Source organism: Nicrophorus vespilloides, unplaced genomic scaffold (genome assembly GCF_001412225.1).
Source record: "Nicrophorus vespilloides isolate i.1.1-1 unplaced genomic scaffold, Nicve_v1.0, whole genome shotgun sequence".
NCBI lineage: Eukaryota > Metazoa > Arthropoda > Insecta > Coleoptera > Silphidae > Nicrophorus > Nicrophorus vespilloides.
Genome location: NW_017097784.1, coordinates 15,068 through 36,004, shown reverse-complemented (window position 1 = coordinate 36,004; position 20,937 = coordinate 15,068). Strand labels below are relative to the sequence as shown.

Below are 20,937 nucleotides of genomic sequence, written 5' to 3'. Positions count from 1 at the left end.
TTTGGAAATTAGATTAATTAATGTTAAAGATTTGTGATATTTTAAGGATAAGTAAGTGTATGAGAATTGTAAATAATTTGAACTATGCCAATTAACTGTTGCTTATAATTATAGCGTTGAGTGTGTGTGAATATTCGCAGTGGAATTGTTGAAAATCAAGAAAGCAAAACACATGTTAGGATGTATAGTACATGTGTACGTTTTCTCGAAACAACGATAGTCATGTATGCAATTGTGCCAATTAAGATCAATGAATTAATTAGAGGAACGTCGTCGTCGTCGACTGCGAGACGAGTGGAGACTTAGTCTAATCCGAAGACGTGGCGGAGTGTAAGAAGGGCGCGTGCTTGGACCGTGCGTGCAGACGGCGTCGCGACGCTCAAAACAATAACGCCGACTTTGCGGAGCGGATAGACTTTCAAAAATTCTCCAGAGTAGTTACAGAGTAGCATGACAACAGCTTAGTTTGTTGTTGCGTTCGTCTTAAATGCCCTGTGTGTTCCATTAAGGTCAACTCGAAAGTTGGTAAACATTTCATTCCCATTTATATTGAACTCGCATCACGAGATATCAACCGCCGACACCGATCACACCCGGACCACTCAAAACTCGGCGCTCTTTCGTTATGGATAGATTTCATCGGATTACCTTCATCCTTCTCATCTTCACTTCAGGTAAGACTTAAACTTTTTACAAAAACATTTACTTTTATTAATTAATAAACGCATTTAATATCATTCCTTTTACAACAATTTACAAAAATATTACAACTTAACATACGAATATTTATAACAAATTTTCACTTGTGGATAAAGGTTTTACTCGTTTACGAACAATTTCTAAATATAAACTCTTTACAAAAACATTTACTTTCATTAATTAATAAACGCATTTAATCTCATTCCTTTTACAACAATTTACAAAAATATTACAACTTAACATACGAATATTTATAACAAATTTTCACTTGTGGATAAAGGTTTTACTCGTTTACGAACAATTTCGAAATATAACTTCAAATCATTCGCACACTTTTCTTTGCAATTTTACAGATTTAAAACTTTACTAGTTATTATTTCTACCGCGTAATTATTGAAAATAAACTTTAGACGTCTAGAACAAAATAATATCAAGTAATTACTTTTCCAAATTGTTTATTACAAATTTGTTAAAAATTAATACAAAATAATTTGAAAAACTCCATTTTTTGTCTAATCTTTGAATGTTTATACATTCTTCTATCGTCTTGGTAGTCGTTTCAGCACTTAATTAAAACATTGAACCTTTTGGGTCCTTTAAAACCAAAAAAGAAAAGAAACGAAAGAAAAACAACAACAACAAAAAAAATGTATATTAAAGATGAGAACATTTCTCATCTCGTCTGGTATTATGAATTATGTGGAGATGTTTTATTTATTCCGCGACGTACAATTTTCCAGCGGATTCCGTGCCGCCAATAAAGAGAAAAAGCGAACCACTTCGTTCCATTTTTTTTATTGCGACTACTTCATTTTATTATTCCTCACTTTAAGTTACATTTTTATGGTCCGTCTAATTAAATTAAAGCGCTTCCATGCATGTTTCGTATTTTCTTCTGTTCCCTTCGCTTATGTACAAAAAAAAAAGCAAAATAATTAATATAGATTTACTTGGTATTAAAATTTTTATATTTACGTTAAACGAAATCATTAAAATTTCATTAAATTAAGTAAACAGATGTAATATACAAAAGTTATAGTTAGAATCTGTGTGTTTTTTTTATATTGGAGAAAGGTATATTTCCTTTGTCATTTGCAGATGCGGATTGTGTGTGAAAAGCAAAGCGCGTGCAGTAAATTATCGGCGGTTTCGGATTGATTAATTGTCGATAAATAGAATAATCGATGATTAATTAATAGCGGAGAGCCGAGCGATTCGGTTTAGGTGCGGCTTTCGGGTGGAGAGACCACCACAGCTTGATGAACTTGGTCCTCGAAGTTGTGCAGTCTCGAATTCTACCTCAGTTTTGAAACTGCCCATCGAAGTCCTCTTCACTGTATCTCCTCTCTCAGCAACATGAGACTCTCCTCTGCTCTTGAAGTGGTTTCAATTACAAATTTTCGTGTATTAATACGCGCAACAGAGCAATCTTTTCAATATCTTAATTGTGTTTGCGACGGGGCTGGAACGTATCCGTTTCAAGATCCGTTTACGTTAAGTAAATATGGAAAAACATAAATCCGGGGATTGTAAGCAGAAAAAAGAAAAGTGGATGGATCGGTGCCGGTTTTTGGGATGGGCAGGCTAAATAGGGGCGCAAAGTAAAGAGAACTAAAAGATGGGGTGAAAAGGAAGATATTGGGAATGGGTGAGACCTGAACGAGGGTGGGTTATACATTTTATCGTGTTAACATCGGGTGGGCCATCCGCTAAGTGACTTATAAGTCGGGCATGGGTGTGTCGTCTCGTCTTAAAGGGAATTATCGTTAATTTGGCTAATGCATTCCGTCCTATAATCATCAATTTTACTATACATATTGTGCGCGTAAATATCCTTCCTCCAACACCGCCAACAATACTCTTTCTTGTACGCCCATCGCATGACATCCCCTCGAATCCATCTAATCTTCACTTAACCACCGCACGGAAAAAGATATATCTAAATACCATCGAATTCAAACCTCAAAGATTGATGATGATTAAAGCACATTAAGAACACCGTTCCTTCTTTAATTCCCTTAACACAATTAACGCTTCATCTTTAACAATATGGAAATTTCTAATAGTCATTCTTAATAAATATAATTTTTCTTGTAACAATTGCCCAATATTACTTACTAAAATAGTCTCAAATATAGACATTTCATATAGAAAGTTCTAAAATTAACTTTATCATTGTATAATTTAGTTTTTTGATGATTAAAATTACTGAAGAGTTATAATATAAAGCTTTTGTAAACTAATATTGTTGTTCTTTCAAAAACAGTTTATAAATTTCTTACGCTTTCTGCACAAAACACGTTCATTGCTTCCTAGCAAACCGTTAAAGAGATTCAGCTTTTGATAAAAGTAATTGCAGGAGTAATAACTAAATAGGTTCCTTCTTTAATTCCCTTAACACAATTAACGCTTCATCTTTAACAAATAATTCTTAATGTTAGCTTTCTATAAATACAATTTTTGTTGTAACAATTGCCCAATCTTACTTACTAAAATAGTCTCAAATAAAGGAAAGTTCTAAAATTAACTTTATTAGCATTTTGATGATTAAAATTACTGAAGAGTTACAATATAAATTGGACAAAGCTTTTGTAAACTAATATTGTTGTTCTTTCAAAAACAGTTTATAAATTTCTTACGCTTTCTGCACAAAACACGTTCATTGCTTCCAAGCAAACCGTTAAAGAGATTCAGCTTTTTATAAAAGTAATTGCAGGAGTAATAACTAAATAGGTTCCTTCTTTAATTCCCTTAACACAATTAACGCTTCATCCTTAACAATATGGAAATATCTAATAGTCATTATTAATGTTAGCTTTCAATAAATACAATTTTTGTTGTAACAATTGCCCAATATTACTTACTAAAATAATCTCAAATATAGACATTTCTTATAGAAAGTTCTAAAATTAACTTTATCATTGTATAATTTAGTTTTTTGATGATTAAAATTACTGAAGAGTAACAATATAAAGCTTTTGTAAACTGATGTTGTTGTTCGTTCAAAAACAGTTTATAAATTTCTTACGCTTTCTGCACAAAACACGTTCATTGCTTCCTAGCAAACCGTTAAAGAAATTCAGCTTTTTATAAAAGTAATTGCAGGAGTAATAACTAAATAGGTTCCTTCTTTAATTCCCTTAACACAATTAACGCTTCATCTTTAACAATATGGAAATATCTAATAGTTATTATTAATGTTAGCTTTCAATAAATGCAATTTTTGTTGTAACAATTGCCCAATATTACTTACTAAAATAAACTCAAATATAGAAATTTCATATAGAAAGTTCTAAAATAAAAATTTTTGATGATTAAATTTACTGAAGAATTACAATATAAATTGGACAAAGCTTTTGTAAACTAATATTGTTGTTCTTTCAAAAACAGTTTATAAATTTCTTACGCTTTCTGCACAAAACACGTTCATTGCTTCCTAGCAAACCGTTAAAGAGATTCAGCTTTTATAAAAGTAATTGCAGGAGTAATAACTAAATAGGTTCCTTCTTTAATTCCCTTAACACAATTAACGCTTCATCTTTAACAATATGGAAATATCTAATAGTCATTATTAATGTTAGCTTTCAATAAATACAATTTTTGTTGTAACAATTGCCCAATATTACTTACTAAAATAATCTCAAATGTAGAAATTTCGTATAGAAAGTTCTAAAATTAACTTTATCATTATATAATTTAGTTTTTTGATGATTAAAATTACAATATAAAGCTTTTGTAAACTAATATTGTAGTTCTTTCAAAAACAGTTTATAAATTTCTTACGCTTTCTGCACAAAACACGTTCATTGCTTCCTAGCAAACCGTTAAAGAGATTCAGCTTTTGATAAAAGTAATTGCAGTAGTAATAACTAAATAGGTTTGTGCAAAATTGCATTTAGTCCGCGAAACGATTGATAATTCATGAAATTTCCCTGAAATCTCCGCTACACGATTGACGATTTTTCCCTTCCATTTTCATAAATTACCCTCTATAAAAATTGGCCATTGGTCACGCATCGGTGGCGGTTGCGTGTTCCTCCGTTTTCTTCGTACTGAATATATTTCATAATTGCGTGATTCACGGAGGAACCGCACCGAAACACTCCACCCTCCAATCACGATGATTCCCATTAAATCACAAGCAAGGATTCCTACGTGAGTTCAAAAGAAAAAAAATCACACATCAATTTGTGTGTTTTCCCCAAATAGTTCACAAGAAAAATGCAATCAATTTACCTTAATTTGTGTGTTTCACTTTGTTAATTTAACTCGATTTAAACAGAGAATTAGAAATTTTGCACTTTGTTAATTTGCAAGATGCTCGTGGTAATCTGGAATGTAAAAGTCTAAAGTTAATTTAGCTGAAATAGGAAATTGGTGATATAACGTTATCTGCTTTGGATATATTCGATGTACGTGCAATGGCCGGAATGAAGGAGGAAGCGCAACTGGATACGTTAAGTGGCTGCAATAAAAATTAAGTTTAAGATTTATAATCACCGCAAAGTGAAAGATATTGCGATTTGATATGCGCCCGAACGGATTCGCAATTTACGTCTGGATTGCAATGAAATTACGTAATCTTTTATTTGTGAGTGTGTTTGTGTATGGAAAGAATGGAAGAACGAAGAGGAAAAATTGCGTCGAAGGAAACGAAACCGGAAAAATTCTTTCTCTCGTTGCGCTGTCGGCTAAATTTAAGTCGCGTTCCTCCTGGTCTCTCTCACCACCACTTGCTGACTTAAATTGGTAATTATATGGCAATTTGCATATGAATTTGAAGGAAGCCGCATCAGACCACGCGTCCAATTTATCCAACTCGCCCAAACAACGGAACGCTTCAAGTACTTGGACCAACATAAACTGCATTAGACGATGCTAAACACATCTCCCTCTCCACTCGCAATTTCCATCTAATTTATGGACCTTGCTGCTAATTTGAAAATTACTGTTTCAAGGAGTTTTACCGAAATAAAACAAAAACATGATTGTTATAAACTGGTTCGGTGCGTTTATTCCATATAATTTATTGAAATTCCTGCGGATGAAACCATTAGCTTCTATTATTAACACTTGCTCGATCTGCTTAAATGCCCAGTTCACGTAAAACTGGGTTAGATCTATAAGAAAACGCTGATTGTTGCTTCTCCAGTTTCAGTATTTGGCGTTAAAATAACGAAGTTCTACGTGCCCGGAGGCGCCACCAACGAGGCACCGATCGAATGCAGCTACGACCTGGAGGAGGATCAACTGTACGACGTGAAATGGTACAAAGACGGATCGCAATTCTTCAGGTACTAAAATTACGTGAAACTTTTGCGTTTTTACTAAAAATTTCTAATTCGATTTTAGATGTTTACCATCGGGAGATATTGTGCAGTTCGAGGTTGAAGGCGTATCGGTGATAGATAGATACGCGAAGCTCGGATCGTGCAGCCTGACTTTGAATATGTTGACGAAGAAGTCGGCGGGCGAATACAAGTGCGAGGTCAGCACAGAAGCTCCCACGTTCAAAACGGCGGTGGCTTCTGCAAAATTGAGGATCATCGAATACGCGCGACGGACGCAAACCGTCCTCGAAGAACCTTCAGGTACTTAAATCTTCAAGATTTAAAACATCATCTTCTTCAAGCGATTTCTGTTTTTTTTTTCTTTGTAGATCCCGAGGAAACGACGGAAGATGAACCGAGAAACATTGCAGCCTCAAACTCTTTCAAGATAATCCCTCTCCTCGCGTTCGTTCTTCTCACCAATATAATTTGTTAGGAAAAAAGAAATCTAAATTATTTATCCTCCACCATTCGAATAAAGATATATTTTTAAGAGTTTCGATCATTTCATTCATTCCCATTCAAATAATTCAACTTGTATAAATTCAATAAAACATTAAGTTTTTATGTTTCTTGTTGGATAAATGCCAAGAGTTTCATTTTACGACTCTATGCACATCGTAAAACAAGACATACCTGCGATTACATAAAATATTCAGGAAATGAACTATTTTTCTAAAATAACTTTCTCATTCGGATAAAAAATTTAAAAAAAATAATCAATTTTCTTTGTTTCTCTTAGACTTTATTTTGTTTGACGCTTTATACATAAGTGATTTGATCAATATCGTATGAATAACATAAAAGTCTTATGAATTGGTTTTTATTCTTCGTAATTTAATACGAAATACGCACGTAATTAATTTAATTTATACACAACAACACCTATTGCATTACATCAGTTTAATCGTAATGCAAACCCGAGTATATTATTATCCATGTCACCTGAAACAAAACAATTCATATTTAATCATAGAAAGTTTAATAATGCTTCAAGTTGCTTCGTAGTCACAATGAACAAATTTTACCATTCGTAATGTGATAAATATTTTAGAAAGCAGAGCAAAATATTAAAGTTTATAATATTTTGTATCACAATTTAAGTATTTCATTAAATACTGTTTGTTAATATGTACAATGTTTAATTACCAGAAAACCAGCAAATGAGGTCATAAATCCTTCTTTCGTAAGTTCCCAAGCACCACCATAATCCTCCTCATCGATATTTTGGAAATTGCTGTAATAAATATAAATGATGGCTGCATTCACAAGCATGAATCTGCAATTAGAATTCTCATTATCACCACTGAATAATTTAATTTTTCTTGAGACATACAGAACTAATCCCATGAAACCCTTGATCGGTACCAGTCCCCAAACAATACCAACGATGATCCCGATGATCTGCCTAGACCAGTATATGACGTCCAGGAATTCCTCCTGCAAATTTTCGTATAAGAATTACCACTATTTTTTTATTGGTGTTTCCTGTGAGGGATTGCTTACTTTGTCTGGCCATTCCGCATTCGACTGGAACGCTCTGCTCAGCACCGATCCAATTTGCGAAGATCCGTTCTTCTCGTCGCTTTTCGTCTTGTTGTTCATTTCGAAAGTTTTAATTAAAGTTTTGCTTAAATAATCTTTGGCCGAACGCAAATCTTAACACATGATACGAATGTTTGACACATATACATTTGATGATTCCTCCGCAACTAACTTCAGTTTGGTTCCACGATATACATTTACTATCTTCACAGTACTTAATATTTCTCCTTCTTCTACTAATCACATTATAGGTCACAATGTATGCAACTTAACATACACATATATTTCAATTAATTTAAAAAAACATATAAAAGCAGAAATTAATTTGTTTAATTTATGCAATATTATAATTAGAAACAATGCAATTATACAACGAAGATTAGTTTTTAATCACCATTAACGTGCACCATCTTATACTTGTTATACAGATTCACAAGCATTTGGATGAGTAAATATACAAGTTTCATTGTTTTGTCAAGGACGCTTAACTTGCGTAATTTCCATGGCTAACATAGCTTCTTTCACAAGTAATAACGCTTCATATAAAAGTTATCAAGTACTTGTACAAATATTTATACAAGTTAACAATAAGCCAAGTTAAGTCTTTATATCTACTATACTTCTGTCCATTGGCTGATTAAGAACTTAAGCGCAATTTAATTATGATATCCTCTTCTAAATATTTCCATATTGTATGAAATTGGCTGTAAGTTGAAAAATAAAAAAAATAACGTTAAAACATGCAGTATTTTCACATTTTAGTGATTTTCTCGAAAACTATAGTAGATTGCATATGAAAGCTGGATGTTTGGGGAATCAAGATTTCAGAGTTCTAAGAACTTCTTTCGAAAGTAATAATACTTTACACCTGTAAAATACTTTTACAAGTTATCAATAAGCCAAGTTAAACCTTTAAATCTAACATACTTATGTGACAAGTACTAAAGTTTTCAAAGCTTTGAGACCTTTTTCAAATGTAATAATACTTCACAGCAAAAACACAAATTAATTTGTTTAATTTATGCAATATTACAATTAGAAACAATGCAATTAAACAACGAAGATTTGTTTTAAATCATTAACGTGCACCATCTAACAATTATAAAACTAAGTTTATAGTTCAGTCTTTTCGGCGCTGCTCAAATTTACTTATACTTGTTATACAGATTCACAAGTACTCGTCAAGCATTTCTATGAGTAAATATACAAGTTTTAATGTTTTGCCAAGGACGCTTAACTTGCGTAATTTCCATGGCTAACTTAGCTTCTTCCACAAGTAATAAGGCTTCATATAAAAGTTATCAAGTACTTGTACAAATATTTATACAAGTTATCAATAAGCCAAGTTAAGTCTTTATATCTAACATACTTATGTGTGACAAGTACTAAAGTTTTGAAAGCTTTGAGACCTTTTTCAAATGTAATAATACATCACAGCAAAAACAGAAATTAATTTGTTTAATTTATGCAATATTACAATTAGAAACAATGCAATTATACAACGAAGATTTATTTTAAATTATAAATGTTATCAAGTACTTGTACAAATATTTATACAAGTTATCAATAAGCCAAGTTAAGTCTTTATATTTAACATACTTATGTAACAAGTACTAAAGTTTTGAGACCTTTTTCCAATGTAATAATACTTCACAGCAAAAACATATAAAAACAGAATGCACAATTAACGTGCACCATCTAACAGTTTTAAGACCAAGTTTTAAGTTCAGTCTTTTCAGCACTGCTCAAATTTACTTTAATTTGCATGAGTTTTAATTGCAATTAAAGAAACATATAAGCTTTTACTTGAATTGATTGAAAAGTCTTCAAATCTAGTTTATTAAATTGTCAGCATCTTATCTATTTTGAAATTTAAATAACTTTTTGAATAAAATTAAATTTAAAAAGTTGTTTTTTACCATTTCTAAGCTTACTATGAATATTTTAATTGTATACATTTAAAGTATAATTAAACTATTACTGTTTGTTAAGAAAAACCTTGGTGTAAGTAGGTTAAATGCAGAGTAATTGATTACATGTTAATAATATATATATGAAGTTGTAATTAATAGTAATTTCATATTAATTGTATATATTATTAAAAGCAGTAAAATTTTGTATTTAATATTAACAAAATTAAGGATTTAATAAGGATGTCCTTAAATAATTGAGTCTATGGGATAATTGAGGACAGATGATTCAATGTGATTTGAATATAATTGTGGCGTCTGTTAATTGTTCTCCTTTGGTATTTCGATGAACAATGAGGCTTATTCTATGTTAATGTTGGATGTGATTGGCATAGCAATTATTGGATGACATCTCAAGCAAAAAGAGCAAAAGGAAAAGTGACGGTGCCATGGAAAACAATGGAGAGTTTGGATTGCTCCAGATTCCACCTAGGCTGGATGGAACGTCGCGTGGTATTTTCAACCTTGCATCTCTGAATGTTGTTGTTGTTTGTTGTTCTATGGACTGGGTGGGCATGGATGTGTATGGGCCTCGTGACGCAAGGAGGTGTCGGTGCGCTTTCCCCACGCAGAATGCCCGTTCCATCCGATCTTGTGGGCCTCCTGCTTCAGTCAGCCACTGGCATTTCGAACGAACTCCACGAGCGGAAAACAAAGAGAAAGACGGTGGTGGTTCAGAGCTACCGCAACGATTACGTCGGAATATTCTGGGTGTTTTATTTTTTGGAGATTTAACATAGAAAGTGAGAGTGTGTTTGAGTGCGTGCATGTCTGTATGTATATTCGCGCTCCGACCATGGATTCTGCACCAACGCAACCGGCCATGACGTAATTCCCCGGTAAGTGTCCAAAAATGGTCACATCCAATTGGCACTTTTCACTTTTACCCACATGCGAAACAACAACGAAAAAATTGCAAATCAATCCTAAAAACTTCCTGTTTCTACCCACAAACCTTCACCCATTTCAAGATACACAACACCATCAAATCACCTGAAACAATCTGAAGTTTCTTAAGCAATTGGAGCAGGTTTTTGCTAAAGGTCAAATTTAACAAGTCTTTAAAATGATTACTCTTTTGCACATCTTTTGCAGTTTCATCACTTTACTTTTAACAAGTTTTTTTTTAATAAAAGATTAACACATCAGTCATTCGTAAATCCTTTTTTTTATAGTGGTTATTGCAACATCTTGGAAAGATTTTATTACACAATTAGCACAAAATACATTTTTTAAAACCGGATAAACATCTGTTATTGTATCTATACAAAAAAACTTATGAATAAAGAACTTTCTTTGAATTATAAATGTATTTTTTCATAATATTAAAATTTTCTGTTTTTTTTTTTGTATTTAGAGTTAATTTAAATAGTTTTTAATGAATTATTTAATAACTTTCACTTTTACATTTTTGGTGTTTAAAAGAATTTGAATCAATTTGTTACAAATTTCATTACTCTATAATCATTTAATATGCAATTTAATTCACATGAATCAATATGATTCAATTAAAACAAAATCTGTTTACTGATTTCATTAATTATAAAGAAATGTAAAAGAAACTGCAAGAAATTAAATTTCTAAACGTAACTAAAGATAGAAATGACGATATTTCAAAATTCGGATCACGAACGAACGAACAAACAAACAAAATGAAACAAAAGACGAAAACTGTTATCCTCCAGAGCGACCAACAGGTAATTTTCTTGTTTGCGGTGAATAATCATCCGGAGATGATGAGGTTTTCGGTTCGGATTCCGTTTGGCCTCAAGAACCGCAGGTGGTGAGCCAACTGTGCGTGAAGTGAATACAACAACGAGGGGGCCCGTTTAAAAGACCATTTAGCGTACCTAATATTTCATCCATACACAAAAAAAAAAGAAAAACGAAACAAAGAAAAACAAAAAATTATATTTGTATGCTTGATAGCCGCAGGAAATTGTGCTGCAACAGAAATATTAATAAAACCGAAACGAAATCTGAATACCGAATCAGAAGCTGACCTTTAATAATGGTGTTGTTTAATAATTGTTGTTTTTATGTAACGCCGAAATCTGTTGGCGGAGATCGAATTTATTATATTCATGTTGCGCAAAAATCTTTGTTATTTTTAGATTTTTTATTGTTCAGTCGTTCCATTGAATTATTTTAAAATGAAATATTATTAGAATTATCTGCATAGAAATAAAAATAAGTTTAATAGACTTTAGAGTCTATTTATACTTGTTATACAGATTCACAAGTACTCGTCAAGTATTTGTATGAGTAAATATACAAGTTTCATTGTTTTGTCAAGGACGCTTAACTTGCGTAATTTCCATGGCTAATTTAACTTCTTTCACAAGTATTAACGATTCATATAAAAGTTATCAAGTACTTGTACAAATATTTATACAAGTTATCAATAAGCCAAGTTAAGTCTTTATATCTACAATACTTCTGTCCATTGGCTGATTAAGTACCTAAGTGCAATTTAATTATGATGTCCTCTTCTAAATATTTTCATATTGATGAAATTGGCTGTAAGTAGAAAAATAAAAAAATTAACACTAAAAAATGCAGTATTTTCACATTTTTGTGATTTTCTCGAAAACTATAGTAGACTGCATATGAAAGCTGGATGTTTGGGGAATCAAGCTTTCAGAGTTCTAAGAACTTCTTTCGAAAGTAATGATACTTCACACCTGTAAAATACTTTTACAAGTTATCAATAAGCCAAGTTAAGCCTTTAAATCTAACATACTTATGTGACAAGTACTAAAGTTTTGATAGCTTTGTGAACTTTCCTCTAATATAATAATACTTCACAGCTGTAAAGAAATCTGAATAGAAATTAGAAGCTGACCTTTACTGGTGTTTTTTTATTTTTTTTTGTATGTTACACCGAAATCTGTTGGCGGAGATCGAATTTATTTTCATGTTGCGCAAAAATCTCTGTTATTTTTAGATTTTTATTGTTCAATCGTTCAATTGAATTATTACTTTAGAGATTAAGGAAAAGTGATGAATGTTTTTGTTTTCATCTAAGTTTCATATATTAAATACTTTCCGGGTAACTTATCATGTAATTATACTTGTTATAAAGATTCACAAGTACTCGTCAAGCATTTGTATGAGTAAATATACAAGTTTTATTGTTTTGCCAAGGACGCATAACTTGCGTAATTTCCACTGCTAACTTAGCTTCTTTCACAAGTAACAATGCTTCATATAAAAGTTATCAAGTACTTGTACAAATATTTATACAAGTTATCAATAAAACAAGTTAAGTCTTTATATCTACTATACATCTGTCCATTGGCTGATTAAGTACCTAAGTGAAATTCACGCTCAAAGTTGAAAAATTAATGCTAAAAAATACAGTATTTTGACATTTTAGTGGTTTTTTTCGAAAACTATAATAGATTGAATGTTTGGGGAATGAAGTTTTCAGAGTACTTAGTACTTATTTTAAAAGTAGTAATACTTCACACCTGTAAAATACTTCTACAAGTTATCAATATACCAAGTTAAGCCTTTAAATTTAACATACTTATGTGACAAGTACTAAAGTTTCCAAAGCTTCAGATGTAAAGTACTTTTACTTGTATAAGCATGTATGATTTCTATAGTTACTTTACAAGTACTTGAACTTTCCGAAGTATGTAGCAAATACAAAGTTACATGCTTATCTTTTAATATCTCCATGACTACCATAATATTATTTTTCAATTGCCTGTATATTTAACGATCAAATTTCTATGACTACTAAATTATCAAAATACAGATGAATTTTATTCTGAACAAATAAAACTTGATAGTGTAATTGTCGCCTGTTGCATAAGGCGTGGACGAAGTGGCGGATGCACATAACGAATTGCTTCACGTGCATCGAAAGCAAAGTTATTTGCAGTCCGGAGGAGACACCAGGAAGTTCACGGCTTCATTACCATAGGAAACGTTTCCTTATAAAGCGCAAAGTCAATTCGAATCGTCTAGTTGACTACATTTTTGTCATAACGGATCGTGCATGTTTAGGTCGATCCGAATCGCTTGCATTGCATTGAGTCACGCTTCGGTTATTACTTTGTTTATAAATAATTGTCCTTCTTTGCATCATTTCTGTTTCATTTCTTTTCAAAAACCTGCACCTTGGGTCACCGATCAATGCACGGATCATTTCCCCCCAGATTTATGCCCGCAGATCCGAGACGAACGTATTTATTGCCCGGAAACTATTAAGAGTAATTTACTTTTCCCCGAGCGCCCGAGTCCCGTTCATTCCCCCCTTCAAAACAATTGTCCGAACATTCACAATAAATTCCTCATAAATTCATATGAAAATTAGATGAAAACTGCATTTCCCACTGCTTGTTTTTCTACTTTTTCAACATCTCTTCGATCTCCCATTGTTCGCATATCGCACGGATTATACAATATTCCGCTTTCACTCGAATCTGAGACGGTTTAGAAAACGGCAACGCGTTGACCAAGAGGTGCGAAAACAAACCGAATTAACGCCGCATTCGATAAACAATGGTCTCACTTGCTTCACAAAGACCACACAAGAAAAAAATACAAACTAGAAGCATTTCGAAGAAGAACAATGTAGTGTGTCAATTGCCGCAGTGAAAAATTAAGCAGTTTTAATTAGTTCAGTAAAAAAATAATAATGAATAGAAACTTGATGTAATATAATAAAACTTTTCGCTATAATAAAAGACGAGACAAAGACTGGAGAGGTCATTGAAATCGATCTGCTTTCGGAAATATAACTTTCTTTCCTTCATTTCCTCGCACGCCTTCAATTATAATCTGCAGCAGCTTTTGGTTACTTTTTTTTTTGTCCAACGCACATTTATTATCACTTTCTCGATACAATATTACGTGTACATTCGATAATATATTCGGAAAGTGAAAGTCCACTTTTTTTTACATATGTTTAAAGAAATAATACAAAAAAATCTTAAACGAGTTTGCATCGGTTTCTGCTCACAACCAGAATATAATTGGTAATCATATTTGGGGAAAGTTCAGTTCAGCTTTTACGCAATTTCACTTGAATGAAATCTTCACATGCTTAAGACCATTATATAATATTGTATTGTTGAAAATGATGATGATGTAGATGAAAAATTTAGTGCATTTTCGTAATTGAAAAGTTAGTTTTATCATCTTATAATAACAATTAAATTACTATATTTATACCTCATCTTCAAGGTATGTTTTCATTATAATCTCTCACGTTATTTCATTCCATTTCGCAACACATATATATTACGCAAATGATTATTCATTATTAAACAAAAATGTATGAATTTTAATGAAAATGTGTGGCATGTTGCAAGAACAATACATCACGAAGGAATACAACAATTACGAAATAATTTCGTATAAAAATAATCATGAAATTATTCAATCTTCATGCGTTTCCTCGAACTGTGAGAAAACTTTCGCAAATGATTGTAACCGAAATTGTCTGTGATTTATGATTTTTCACGCCGAATTGATGATTTGCAGAATTAGATTGTTGCAGCGAACTAAAACTATAAAATATAGAAAAATAGTGTAGAAATTTCACAAGGTTGCAGGCCAATTAGTTCGGACTCGGTTACGTTATGCGCAAACAATTTCAGGGTCACACAAACACGATCCTAACTGAGCCTGCTGCATTGCAACAATATCTAGTATACGTGTGTTCGCTGTCCTCTGCAGGATTCTCCTTCAAATACAATTTTACCTTGCAAAAGTCATAGTTTTAACATCACAATAAATCCCTTTGCAAAAATTTCAAACATAGTTTTCAATTATAATAATATCAAATAATCTATTACAATTAATACAAATTTGTTTGTTAGCAATCATTGCAGAAACATCAAAATTTAGTGATTAAAATAATAATTCAGGAATTAATAAATTGAAACTATTTCTATGGGATTTTTAATAAATTGAAAATATTTAATCACAATTTCAACAGGACTTTTCAATTTTATAATATAACTACAAAAACTGTAAAACAATACAGAAATTTCAGTGAAAACTTTGATGATTTTCAAATATTTTTTTGTAATTTATGCTGATGTTATTGTACATTTTATGTAATTACATTTCTTCAAGTAACATTTCATATTAATACACTTCATAATGTATCTAAAGGAAAACATCATTCACATCTTGATTTACAAATTGAATTTATTTAGTCAAAAATAAAAATTTATACTAACTTCTTTCAAACCTGATTAAGTTTGAAAGTAGGTATAAAATTATAATTCAAATGATATATAGAATGTACGGATGTAACAGTAATTCCGTCATATCAATTCTATCTGATTTATCTGCTGTCAGAGATGATGGAACTACGCGCACGGAGAAACTTTCGTTAAAAAGACAGATTTAGCATTCATTGTTCGCAGCAGCACAGTTTGACACACATTTTCCACGAAGTTGAGGAACTTCCGACGGCTGCAAAAATAATGGTTTTAGAAGCGAAAGAAAGAAAAAGTTTTTTTTTGTTCACGTAGTTTAGCGGTCGCATGGACCGCAAAAGACTCCTCGGAGATGCCCAGACTAATAGATCTTCGTTGTACAAATAATAATAATAATGCATTTCTTTATTTCTTTGTGCAGAGGAATTGTCGACGAGGAAAGGAAGAACAAACATAGTGTAAAAGGATTAGGAGAATCGAAGGAGGATGGCGAAACGCATCAACAAGAATCATTACGTGGCGTCGCAACGGCACAGCGAATCCCCGACGCCCGTCCATCACGCACCCAGAAGCGTTTACTCGGATGGAGAGGAGAGCCAGAGGGCTCCATCGGAGAGGACACTCTCAGAATATACCTCAGTTGTAAGTGAAGTCACCATTACGTAATCTAAAAGAGTTTACAATTACGAATCAAGGATTTCAATTAGACTTACAAGAAAGTACAATCAGGAATCGTGTTTCTTAAGTTGCGAGATCTTAAAAGTTTCTTACCAATTAAAAGTTACGTAATTACAATTCAATTATTCAAGTATTCTTTCTTTTTATTTAGACACAAAAATTTGAAAATTTTATTAAATATTTTGTCAAAATCAGGGATAATTCAAGCACATCTTAAAATGAATTTTAATTAAACTTTTTTTTTGTTTATATTAAAAATCTAAATATTTTTATCAGAAATGCATTAATCTAATTGCAAATTGATGCGTTGGGAATTGCGTTTCGATTGGTGATGATTATGCAATGATTACAAGTAAAGAACTAGGCTTTTTGCACGTCGGAGTGCACCAATTATCCGATTCTCACCTATCGTCTGAATCCGACTATTGTCTGGTCGACAAAGTCGTAATTGGATTTGCTCTCCACTTCGACGTGAATGGGAAATACTGTTATTATTCGAAATCCCCGCGCTTTTACATCCTTGTATCATGAATCTCTCTTTCTATTCACCGCATCTCTATTTTATTTACAATCGAATTCGTTCGGACAATAGAAACGAATTTCGATGTCATTAAAAGCTTTGATTTTAATTAATATAATTAAAGAAATAATGCAATTAATGATTCTAATGAAATCTGGTATTAAATGATGAATTGTCCAATCTGTGACAAACATTTGAAAAGTCAATTGTCACTGTGACAGTTCGTAAATTGTGAAAAAAGTTGTGATTGAGGTTGTCTATGATTTCAATTAAAATAATTTCATAAAAACTCACCCTTTTTAGTATAAATGATGTAATTTATGTAAATTTAGTTACCTAATCAAAAAATTAATTCACTTTATTGAATTAATTTCATGATATGAAATAAATCTAGAATTAAAACTAATTAAATCTATGACAAACATTTTATATGTTAAATGTCACTGTGACATTTCGTTAATTGTGAAACAAAAGCTGTGATTGAGGGTGTCTTTGATTTCAATTAAAATAATTTCATTGGAAACACCTTTATTGTAATTTCTGTAATTGTAATTAATTAATTAAAAAAACATATAACTAATTAATGAATTTAATGATTCTAATGAAATCTGGAATTATATCTTATTAAATGATAAATTGTCCAATCTGTGACAAACATTTTACAAGTCAATTGTCACTGTGACAGTTCGTTAATTGTGAAACAAAAGCTGTGATTGAGGGTGTCTTTGATTTCAATTAAAATAATTTCATAAAAACACACCTTTCTTGTAATTTCTGTAAATGTAATTAATTAATGAAAAAAATCACATAACTAATTAATTAATTTAATGATTCTAATGAAATCTGAAATTATAACTTATTAAATAATAAATTGTCCAATCTGTAACAAAAATTTGAAAAGTTAATTGTCACTGTGAGAGTTCAGCAGTTGAGGAATAAAAAGCTGTGATTGAGGGTGTTTTTGATTTCAATTAAAATAATTTCATAAAAACTCACTTTTTTAGTATAAATGATATAATTTTTGTAAAATTAGTTACCTAATGAAAAAAAATAATTCACTTTATTGAATTAATTTCATGATTTGAAATAGATCTAGAAATGAAACTAATTAAATCTGTGACAAACATTTTACAAGTCAATTGTCACTGTGACAGTTCGTTAATTGTAAAAAAAAGCTGTGATTGAGGATGTCTTTGATTTCAATTAAAATAATATAATAAAAACACACCTTTCTTGTAATTTCTGTAATTTTAATTAATTAATAAAAAAACCATATAAGTAATTAATGAATTTAATGATTCTAATGAAATCTGGAATTATAACTTATTAAATAATAAATTGTCTAATATGTGACAAACATTTGAAAAGTCAATTGTCACAGTTCGTTAATTGTGAAAACAAAGCTGTGATTGAGGGTGTCTTTGATTTCAATTAAAACACACCTTTCTTGTAATTTCTGTAAATGTAATTAATTAATAAAAAAAAATCACATAACTAATTAATTAATTTAATGATTCTAATGAAATCTGGAATTATAATGATAAATTGTCCAATATGTGACAAACATTTTACAAGTCAAATGTCACTGTGACAGATCGGTAATTGAAATAGAGATAGAGAGAAAAATCTCTTTGTACGAAAGTTTTTGATTTGTTTGAACTGCTGTTGGTGATGCAGGGAAATTGCAACGGAGAGCGAAGACCCGATTGAATTGTAATTATTTCAGGCTCCATTGACGCGCGGGCTCGATTACTTGGGAATTTCCGTAGCACGCGATCCGAGATTACGAAATTTATTAACTTGAATACGTAATAGATACGGATTTATTAATGCCGTTCCACTTTATGTACAGACCTATATGTATGCAGTGTACATAGATTTGAATCGATTTATAACTCTACATTTTGTTATCTATTAGTTGCAATAAACTGCGAAAACTTTTCTTCTCTAAACATGTTATAAGCACATTCCTTGAAGACACATTTTGATTGAGAAATCTTAATTGAAAAGAAGTTAAGTTTAATGAAAAATTTGCTTAATTACATTTTTTTTGTCTGTTACTTTACGTACCAATACACAAAATTGAAATTAAATTAAATACCACTTTTCACATTATAAAAGACTTGAATTTTTCTGAATTTATGATTTTCAATTTACTTTCATAAAATTATGATTTTTTTTTTCTGATTATTACTTTCTACATCAAATTTATAATTGCAATATTTTCAATTTAATTTAATGATTTGCAATTGAAAGTAATTTACTTTCTACGTATTAATTACAGTTTAGTAAATTAAAAAAGAAATTTTACAAAAATTGAATGATTTCTGATTAATAGTTTTCTTGTGACAAAATTGTAATTGCTGCACTTTAAATTACACTTAATGATTTGTTTTCTTCGAAAGAAATTTACTTTCTCCTTTGCAAGAAATACAATATTTCTTTTAATTGCCACCGTTGTAATTTCATATCATTAAAGCAGTCGAAGGAAATACGATGTTACTTAACAATTTTCTTTCAAACAACTGTAATCGCGGTAATTACCTGTAATTTCATCTCCTCTATGTTGTGTGCTTATTTTTTTTAGCCTTATTCAGTAGTGAACGAGAGGAGGAATCACCCACCACCGAGAGCCCCGTCGGCTCTGAGCAGAGGCAGCGGTTACGACAATGGATCAGACATTTACGTGACGAGCGGTGCTTACAAAGCGCCTTCGGAAATCAGGTAATAACACTCTTACGATCCATCGCTCGGATGTGTTTCAACTCTGATGAATTTCTTAAGCCGAAGCTCGAGGACGAGAGGAGCCCCACCGAGCCACTACTCCTACAGGAGCGGAAGAGCACCATCGGTGACGTCGACGGTGAAGACCAGGAACTCGAGGAAAGCCGGAGTTATGGTTGAAACGATGGCTGCTCCGAACCCATTCTGTCCCAACATCAAAGGAATGTGCTGCTTGATGCTCCTCCTCAACTTGGGCATCATCTTAATCACATTGGGTTTCGTCATCGTCATCCAATTCCAAGATCCGGTCTACGTCTGGTAAATCTACTTAAACGTCGATTTAAATCAATCAAATCATCATTAATTCGTTCGTTTCTAGGGTTCTTGGCATAGTCTTCTTAATCTTCGGATTCTTAACACTCATCGGAAGCTTGATCTATTGCGTGGTAGTTTGCAGAGAGGTGAAACATCCGGACGATGTTCATCCGGAAGATCTGTACTGGACTCACCACTGGCAGAAGAACATAGGCTCGCCTGAAATCCACTACAAAGCCGAGGAAAAGTATGCGGATGATAGATACAGCGATAGGTATTCTGTCAGCAAACTATCTGGAAAGTACTCGGATCGCAACGGACGCTATTAATACATTTTTTTCTTCTAATCGATTGAACTTGTAAATAATCTCTGTTTACGTTATACATTCTCTACAATTCCCTCTCTCCTAATAATGACCTAACTGCATTAATACGTTTACTATATACAATTTTTATATTCGTCGTACGATCTGTGCAATTCTTCACCAATTTTGTTTCGTAATAATCTCCGATCCCTGTATTCTTATTTATTTTTATTGTTTTAATAATGACATTAAAGTTAATAATTTTTTTTATTGTGCATTATTTCATTTATCCACCTCTTATATAACTACAAGTAAAATTATATTTATTGTATGAGAATATGAAATTTGATTTAGCGTTGCTTTTTTTTTAATCTTATAATATTTATAACTTAATTTATTTTAATAACTAATACGATTATGTGTTTTTTTTTCAGTTTTTACAGTTTTTCGTAAATTTCTCAACAACCCCTCAAGATAATTACATCATCTACCACTCGTATGAAAGCAGAATGTCACAGCTTTCTAACAAGCCTATTGGCATCTTGGTACTGTCATCGACTCGCCTGCTATGAGTTGTAGAAATTGAAAAAACTGAGAAACGACGTTTCTTTTCCACTCTTTTCAGTTTATCGTAAATTTCTCAACAACCCCTTAAGATAATTGCAT

General features: G+C 31.7%; 3 protein-coding genes across 3 annotated transcripts; 2 read left to right on the top strand and 1 right to left on the bottom strand.

Annotated features, from left to right (window-relative positions):
• Window positions 1-300: 300 nt before the first annotated feature.
• LOC108560975 lies at window positions 301-6,504 on the top strand. The gene is made up of 4 exons (XM_017918714.1): window positions 301-674; window positions 5,852-5,993; window positions 6,052-6,290; window positions 6,359-6,504. Exons 1-4 carry the CDS (start codon window positions 626-628, stop codon window positions 6,463-6,465), a joined length of 537 nt encoding a protein of 178 aa, XP_017774203.1. The 5' UTR covers window positions 301-625; the 3' UTR covers window positions 6,466-6,504.
• A 253-nt stretch (window positions 6,505-6,757) lies between these two features.
• LOC108560978 (uncharacterized protein C20orf24 homolog) lies at window positions 6,758-7,754 on the bottom strand. The gene is made up of 4 exons (XM_017918718.1): window positions 7,536-7,754; window positions 7,366-7,469; window positions 7,179-7,308; window positions 6,758-6,974 (listed from the first exon to the last, which is right to left on the bottom strand). Exons 1-4 carry the CDS (start codon window positions 7,632-7,634, stop codon window positions 6,933-6,935), a joined length of 375 nt encoding a protein of 124 aa, XP_017774207.1. The 5' UTR covers window positions 7,635-7,754; the 3' UTR covers window positions 6,758-6,932.
• A 2,372-nt stretch (window positions 7,755-10,126) lies between these two features.
• Window positions 10,127-20,543, top strand: LOC108560977. The gene is made up of 5 exons (XM_017918717.1): window positions 10,127-10,383; window positions 16,151-16,371; window positions 19,515-19,651; window positions 19,712-19,969; window positions 20,031-20,543. The coding sequence occupies exons 2-5, from the start codon at window positions 16,216-16,218 to the stop codon at window positions 20,293-20,295; spliced, it is 816 nt and encodes a 271-aa protein (XP_017774206.1). The 5' UTR covers window positions 10,127-10,383; window positions 16,151-16,215; the 3' UTR covers window positions 20,296-20,543.
• Window positions 20,544-20,937: the final 394 nt, after the last annotated feature.